At 36.7% G+C, this 8,341-nt stretch overlaps 1 protein-coding gene across 3 annotated transcripts in view; it reads left to right on the forward strand.

Moving 5' to 3' along the window:
- SBNO1 (strawberry notch homolog 1) overlaps positions 1 to 8,341 on the forward strand; it is a 53,329-nt gene that overhangs the window by 9,045 nt on the left and 35,943 nt on the right. Inside the window, exons 2-4 of one of the 3 annotated variants that reach the window (XM_019648961.1) lie at positions 3,866 to 3,997; positions 4,539 to 4,643; positions 6,008 to 6,320. In XM_019648961.1, the coding sequence (XP_019504506.1) occupies positions 3,866 to 3,997; positions 4,539 to 4,643; positions 6,008 to 6,320 (550 nt within the window). Of the gene's footprint in view, positions 1 to 3,865; positions 3,998 to 4,538; positions 4,644 to 6,007; positions 6,321 to 7,163; positions 7,343 to 8,341 lie in introns of those variants that run through there. The other 2 variants (XM_019648962.1, XM_019648963.1) reach the window with 2 other exon arrangements.

An 8,341-nucleotide genomic window follows, 5' to 3' on the forward strand; every position in this document is an offset into this window, starting at 1 on the left:
ATTGAATAACAAAAAATTTTATTAGTTCTGGCAAAAATACTTGCTAAGTGCTATTTTCTGTGCACATTTAAAGATGTCTACCACTTTTCTCGTGACACACTAATGGATTAACTGGACAGACTGGATGTGTGACACTTTTAGGTAGAAAAGGGAACTAGTGTTTTATAGAACTTATTTGGAAGTTAATTATTGGATAGATTGCCACCAAAGAGTTTGTATTCTGGGATATAGTCGCATCAGCGATATGGAAGAAAACATTTTTTGGACATGATACTGTTTATCAAAATGATAGTAACATTTATTTCAAGTAGTACAGCAATCCTATGAGGTACGTTGTGTTTTTTATTCTCATTTGAAGATGAGGAAGCTGAGTCATAGAAGTTACTACTTGACGATGTTATACTGCTAGTGGGTGATGTAGCCAGTATTTGAACGCAGGTATTCTGCTTGACTACAGTCTTCTCTTCGTCATCTCAGCCTGCGTGGTATGCTGCTGCCACTGTGAATCCATCCCCTGCATGTGCCCAGAGCTATAAAGACCTGTTTTAGGTCTCAACAACGGGAACCTTGTCCTCCTTGATAGGTTTCAGTGTAGGTATTCTCAGTGGGAACTGTATCCTTTCATTCTTCTGATTGGCTATTGTTTCTCAGGATTCTCTTCCTGCCAAGGATGGCTCTTCGTTTCTCTCTACTACTGTGTCCTTCCTTGTTTCTTATTTATCATTGTCGCTTTCATAGTGTTTTGAAATAGGTGATATTTTCAAATGTATTTATAATAAAAATGGAACCATCTTGTTGTCCATTGTTTGAGATGGAATCACTCTGCTGTTAGTAACTTTTGGGTTTGTTAGATTGATTGAATTTTGAGTAGGTCACTGATAAGTGTCATCTGAAGTCTATGAAATCCTTTGTAGACACATTGTAACACAGATCTCTTACACCTAACAGTATTTGCATTTATATTGTGCTTGGTGGGTTCAAAGTGAAAATGTTGTTTTCCCTCTCAGGAATAAATCCTACTTATTTGTAAAGTGAGGAGAAGATTGGATAATATAACCTTTTAAGGGCTCTCAGCCTGAGCACTGAAATTCTGTGAGTCTGTAGTAGTTTCAGAATGAATATGAATAAATATTCAGGGTTTTACCTATGGAGTTAGAGAATGGCACAGATGTTTCCTCTCTATCTCTTCTCCCTTCTCACTGCAAAAAAAAGTGCAAGTAGAATTTGTACCCAATTGGCTAAAAGAGAAAGTCTCCCTAGATTTTGTGTGTATAATGTATATAGAGTTAAAATCTCTTTATTTAATAGCTTGTAAAAGACAGTGTCTTACAGACATTGTCACTACTCAGATCAGAGGTCTCAAGGTGTGGTTCCTATGAATGAATTTTGAGTACATCACTGATAGTGTTATTTATAACTTGCCGTCATTTTTTGTATGAACATCAAGTTTCTCCCCCAGATTCCTTCCTTCCATGATAATATTTTTGTACTTTTAACGCTCATTGTTTAGAAAGTGCGTTTCTTTCTTTCTTTTTTTTTTCTTTATAAAAATAAAGTTTACTGGGGTGGCAATGGTTAGTAAAGTTACATAGGTTTCAAGTGTACAATTCTGTAATATAGCATCTATGTATCACATTGTGTGTTCATCACCCAGGGTAATATAGCATCTATGTATCACATTGTGTGTTCACCACCCAGGGTCTGTTCTCCTTCTATCACCATATATTTGCAGAAAGTGTATTTCAAAAAGCTCTCATGAATCCAGTAACATTTTTCAGTGATTTTTTTTTTTTAAATTTCATGAGTTAATGACCGTTCTGGACTTTTGAGTATAATTAGACAGGGCTTGGTACACATGCATCAGATGGATTGATTCATGGGTCCTGGGCCCTCCAGGGGTTCGGCGTCTAGTTTAGGAGTCACTGGTTTCAAACTGTACTTTTTTTCAAATGTAAATAAGTCATTGTTTCCAATATTTTAAAAGATGACATTTTGATAGTCTTAAGTTCTATTAATTTAGGTCAAGATTAGCCACAGCAAGTAGGCCAAGTCTGCCTAATGAAGTATTTCATGGGTCAAAATGTTTTTAAAACATTGGTTTAGCTCTCTTGGTACGTATTTGTGCTATGTGCTAGATGATTTGTAAAGTATGGTCAACTATGTCTGTATTAGAAAACTGCATCTTTATTGTAAAGCCATGTTGGACATTTCTACTGTTTGTCTCTGACATCCATTTCCTTCATACTATTTTCATCTTGCTGTCTAGTACTCCATCCCCCTTCCAGTTTTAAGTTAAGTAATGTATTGAAACTTGAAGGTTACCAACACTGACTAATTGATCTACTCATTGGAAAGAATGCATGGGCTTTGGGAGTTTGAACAATCTAGATCTGGGTGGGTGAACTTGGGCAGGTACTTTAAGCTTTCTGAGCCTCAATTGCATCTCTAAAATGATAATACCTATCTTGCTTAGGGTTGCTGTGGGCTTGTGATGTATAGAAGAGCCTAACACTGTGTCAGGCTTGTAAAAAGATAATTAGTCATTATCAATTCCATTGCCTTCCAACTTCCTGCTCAGAATGTTTTCTTTCTTAGACTTATTTTCCTTTTGTGAAAAATTTTGGGGACATCTCCTTTGGGTTGTCTGTCTTTCTCCCATCCTTTAAACAGTGGGTCTGCCCCTAGTTTCATTTCTGAATATCTGTGGTTTTCTACCTTAAACACATTCATGTTTCCATTAAAACTTCTTTCTAAACGATACACAAGCTTGTGTGACATAGACGTAGTAGAGGATTTCTGTTAAATATCTTGCTTTTATCTAAAACAGTAGTTGTATGTTGGGAGGCATGGTCATGGCATTCTCGGCTGACACCTTTCTTTTTGTAGGACATAATGAAACACTGACATTTAATTCTGTTGCAGAGTCTGAGAACAAATGGACTAGCTGAAAATTAGTGTATTAATTATTAACATGAAATTAATTTTCTGAGAAAAACAAGTAGAGATTTCCCATAAGTACGTTTGTATATATAAATTGGTTATTTCAGATTAGGTTAATGAGAAAGTTTAAATTGAGAAAGCTCTGGTAAGCTTTTGCTCCATTTTGATGGCAGAATACTTTGATCTGGCTCCTAAGAGTACAGTTGGGAAACCCCAACCAAAAATGTATTTGCTTGCTGCTCAATAGGCATTTCTCCCCAAAATCCATATAACCCATCATTTAGGTCTCCTGGGCTCAACTTTTGTTTACTTTCTCTTGGCTTAACTCTTATTATCCATCAACTCATGCTTTTTGTGTGTGTTTCATAGTTTCCCTTCTGTGTTGAGCTTTTATTTAAACCTGGTCTTAGGGATTCTCCTTCCTAAATACCTTGGAATCCATTATTCCCCCTTCTTTCTCTGTACACCCCGCTGTTGTAGCACATCTCTCTCCTGGTCTGCTGTAACAGCTTCCTAGGATGTCTCCCTGCTTCTGGGCGTAGAGGGTGCCAGTGTCTTTCACGCCTCCGTGAATTTGAATACACTGTCCAGAAGATTCTTGTCCACCTGGTGATGCCTTCCTTGAGACTCAGCTCCACTGTCGTCTTTGTAACTTCTCTGCCTAGGCAAAGTTCAATGTGTCCTGTGTTCCCACCGCATTTTGTAAACACAAAGTCTTGCTGTGAGTTACATACTTCACTATCCTTTCTGTATTAATGTGGACTTTTGGGGATCAGAGACAATTCCTCCTTTTTGCCTGACATCTAGTAGTTTCTTCATAAATAATGAATGAATGGATCTGGGTGAAAATGTTGCTTTATATTTAGGAGAGAGTTAATTGTCATTGTAAGGTTTTTATGCTAATATTTAACACTTTGTTCTAAAGATGGTGGAGCCAGGGCAAGATTTACTGCTTGCTGCTTTGAGTGAGAGTGGAATTAGTCCGAATGACCTCTTTGATATTGATGGTGGAGATGCGGGCCTTGCAACTCCAACACCTACCCCTTCAGTTCACCAGGTAAGAGTTTTCCAAGGCTTCTGTAAAAAGTAGGCTTTTTAAAAATTTTAATTTCTATTTATAAAAGTAGGTAATATTAAGCCTTAATTTTAAATATGCATGTGATTGTTATTTTTATGTTGAGTATAGTTTTCAATTCATGAGGTGGAAAAACATTTGTAATGAAAATCAAGACATTTTTTGCTTCGATATATATGTAAACGTTAAGAGACGAGTTGTTTAGAGTTTTGTGGGAGACAGTTTATCTCCCTAATAGTTGTTTTTGTAGGAACTTTGTAGGGATTTTGTAGGAACATTTTTCTAAGGCTTCACTATATACATTTTCTGAAAGCAAAAGTAAGACTCTGTTGTTAGTGTAGTTTTGTAAAAATGTTATGCCTGTGAAGATTGTTGTTTTACACCTGGTATCAGTGATTTTACATTGTGTTTGAATGTAAAGCTTTACTTTTTTGTTTTAATAAAATAAATATATCTCTTGTTCTTGAAACGGAATTCACTGCCGTCGTTCTTTATTTCTTTCTTGATGTGTTTTTCTCAACAGTCAGTGCCACTTAGTACGTTAGAACTAGGTTTGGAGACTGAAGCAGCAGTTCCTGTTAAACATGAACCAGAGACGGTACCTACTCCAGCACTATTAAATGTTAGGGTAAGAATGACTTAGGTTTGGCATTACTGCTAAAATAGTTCAGGATTGTAGCAAGAAAATAACTTTTGATATGTAAGTTTTATCTCACTAGTTCTACTTTTGCTACTTTTTTCCCAGTATTCTACCCTCACCTCCTACTTTGTAAAACATTTGTTTCATTCTTATGGTAGATATATTGGTTAAAAGATAATTTGGACAAAACTGAAATTTATTTTCTTCATTGCAAATGATAAAAAAACGCATGAAGTAAAGATGGAACTATACGTTATCCCACTACACTTTTCATTTTTACTTGTTTATGCTTTTATCTATTGGTATATATAATTTTTATGTGATTATAATTGTACTTTATAATACGGAGTTCCTCTGACCTTACCTTAAAACATAGCAGTTATGAACTTAAGCGTGGTGGTGTAAACATTATTGGACAAACTGGTTAAAATTTGATAACTTAATGTTAAAAGTTTTATTTAAAAGTGATACACATAGTATCTAGAAGATTGTTATAGGAGTCATGGAGAAATAAAAAAGCTTGAGGAGGAAAGGTAGTAGAAATATACTTAAATTTATAAAAGTATCACAGTTACACTTTAGTCACGTGTAGTCATGGTTATGTTGTCATCCTCAAATCTTGACTTTTTTGCATTTTTTCCAGCATTAAAAATGCTGTGTAGCTTTGTTTTAGGCTCAAAGGTAGCACCCACATTATCACCAGTATTTGTAATTTACCTGGCTGGCTCATTTGTGTGACATAGATAATTTAAAACTCTACTTGGTGGTTTTATCTTGTTATGTTTTAAACATTAGTATAGTCTGTGTGACCGCAAACAAAGCCCTGGACAAGAGGCCTAGAGTGCTAGAGACGGAGAAGGGCCCTCAGAGAGCCTGGGCCTCCAGAGGTGACGAGATTTACAGAAGGGCATGTGCCTAGTTGGGGGCGTGCTGGGATTAGGAAGTTTCCAGTCCTGTTCTTTGTGTTTTATATATATATATATATATATATAAATATATAAATAAAACATTTATATATTATATACATATTATATAATATATATGATATATATATGCGCACACACAATATATATAGGGTCATTGTATGTTATAGCTTGCTTAGAATAGTTCCATTTTATGCTTGCTGTCCCCGACTGTTATAAAAAATGTCACACTACAACTATGCCTTCTTTTCCTTAAAGTGTTGTGTTTTAGCTTGCTAGTTTATATTTAATTAAAAACGAAGTGCCAATGGTTAGATAAGAATAAGTCAATTTTAGATTTTTAGATGGCTTACTGTGTTCATGGATACAGACTACATTGGAGAATAGGGCGTTTTTCAGTGGTGTGATGCATATGGTTTTCTTTTCTAGCAGCAGCCTCCGTCTACTACCACATTTGTGCTAAATCAAATAAATCAGCTTCCAACCTTGGGATCTACAATTGTAATGACTAAAACACCACCTGCAACAACGAATAGACAAACCATCACTTTAACCAAGTTCATCCAGACTACTGCAAACACGCGCCCTTCAGTGTCAGCGCCAGTAGTACGAAATGCCATGACCTCTTCTCCTTCAAAAGACCAGGTTCAGCTGAAGGACCTACTAAAAAATAATAGTCTGAATGAACTCATGAAACTGAAGCCACCGGCTAATATTGCTCAGCCAGTTGCAACAGCAGCTAGTAAGTCTCTCTGTTTTCAGTGGTGGTACCTGTCTGCTTTGGTAAGATTTGTCAGTGTGTTTTTAAGGGTTAAAAGAACCGGACATGAAAGAGGTAATAACTTCATGACTCTGTACACGTAACACTACGTGTACAATTCAAGAGAAGCAAAAATTTAGAAACCTTAGTATTTAGCTTTGAAATGAAGTATGGAATCACCAATTGGCTTCATTGACATAATGAGATCTCGGTTTTACATGTTGTGAACATTTTTCTCAGTCCTTTAAATCAGTGCTTCTCAAACTTTATGTGCCTATGAATCATTGGGGATCTTGTTCAAAGAATCAGATTTAGTAGGTCTGGGGTTGGGGTCCAAGATTCTGCATTTTACTAATGAGCTTTTTGGAGGTGCTGTTGCTGGTGGTCCTTGGACCATGCTTGAGGCAACAAGCTTTGTATAGTTTGATACTTAGACCATTGCAGTTTTATGATTTTGCCTGTCATTGGCTTCATTGCTGTGGGTTGTCGGGTGTTTAGTAAATTCTCTTAAAATACATGTACTCTCTTTAAAAAATAATTCACCATATTTTCTCTGAAGAGTCAACACCCATAATACTTTTTAATTTCTGCATTATTGAGGTACAATTTGCATACCATAAAATTTACCCTTTTAAAGTGTGCAATTCAGTAGATTTTAGTATATTCGCAGAGTTGTGCAACCATCACCACTAGCTAATCCATAATACTTTAAGGATAAGTTTAGATTTAAAGGGGAAAAGCTCAACAATGGTTTGATCACACCTTTTTAGGAATTCATTTGTGCATAAAGAATGTAGATTTTATAGTTAGCTTTTCTTTCCTGGAGTGGCTTTTTTGTTGTTGCTCATTCATTCAACAGATATTTTTGAGTACCTACTGTGTATCGAGCATTGTTCTGGGATTTTGAGGCTATGGCTGGGAAGAAAACTGTTGAAATCTCTGCCCTCGAGGAGCTTGCATTCTAGTGGAGAGAAACAGTGCGTTATGTAGTATGTCAGATGGGGGTAAGTGCTACGGAGAGAGATGGTAAATGGGGCGTGGGGCAGAAAGAGGTTGTAATTTAAAGCGGAGTGCTCAGAGGAAGCTTCGTGTTTAGTATAGCAAGGTGGTTTTTAGGAGTAAAATAGAATTCAGCTTTTTTTAAACTTGGGCTTTATCAAATTGTAGTATAGTTTTAGAAATTGAAAAATGTGAACTCAAAAGAGGGTTCTTCTTTCCTGCCCTTCTCCATTGACCTCAGTAGTAGTCTTTGAGTCCTGGTCGCAGCAACCATGACAGGCACTGTTGGAGATGCTAACTCTGACCTCAGTTATGTCCTGCTCTGACCACTATTTTACAGTTGCATAGGAAGAGGTGCCTTTTTTTTTTTTCTTTTTTAAGAAATTTCTTGGGGTCGTTGTATTTTTGGATTAAGGGGATAGAATGGAGGTTTCTGATGATTTATACTAGCACATAGGGAGGCCCTCAGGCTCTTGGAATGAGGCAGTGGGTATTGAATAGATAGTTGCTCCTGCTTCCAAACTGCTTTGTTTTTCTGACTGCGGGAGGTAAGTTTTCATGCCTGATACAGACCAGTATAGAATTTTATAGCAGAATTAACTACTTGAAAGTTGTAATGGCCTTGTGTTTGTAAAGTAGAGGGCTTGGGTATATTTCAAAGGAAGGGGCAAGAAGTGTTTGTAGGATGATGTCGAAGTAACTTTGTCTCCAGTGACAGATGCAATTAAAAATCAGGTAATCTCACCTTTATATTTCGGTCTATACTGTTGTGCCCTTATGACTATAGTTTTATTCTCCACGTCATTGTCCTGAACTAACTACAACCTGGCAGCTAGATGCTGGTTGTGAAATCATTTTATTTATTTATTTCTTAATAATAAAACTTTAGGGCAGGCTGAGTGGCGTGTTGGTTGAGAGCTGGCTTGGGATGCCAGAGCGCCCCGGTTCGGATCCCACATATGAGGGCCGGTGACACTGCCCTCTACAGCTAAGATGCTGAACAA

This window comes from Hipposideros armiger, unplaced genomic scaffold (assembly GCF_001890085.2).
Source record: "Hipposideros armiger isolate ML-2016 unplaced genomic scaffold, ASM189008v1 scaffold_128, whole genome shotgun sequence".
NCBI lineage: Eukaryota > Metazoa > Chordata > Mammalia > Chiroptera > Hipposideridae > Hipposideros > Hipposideros armiger.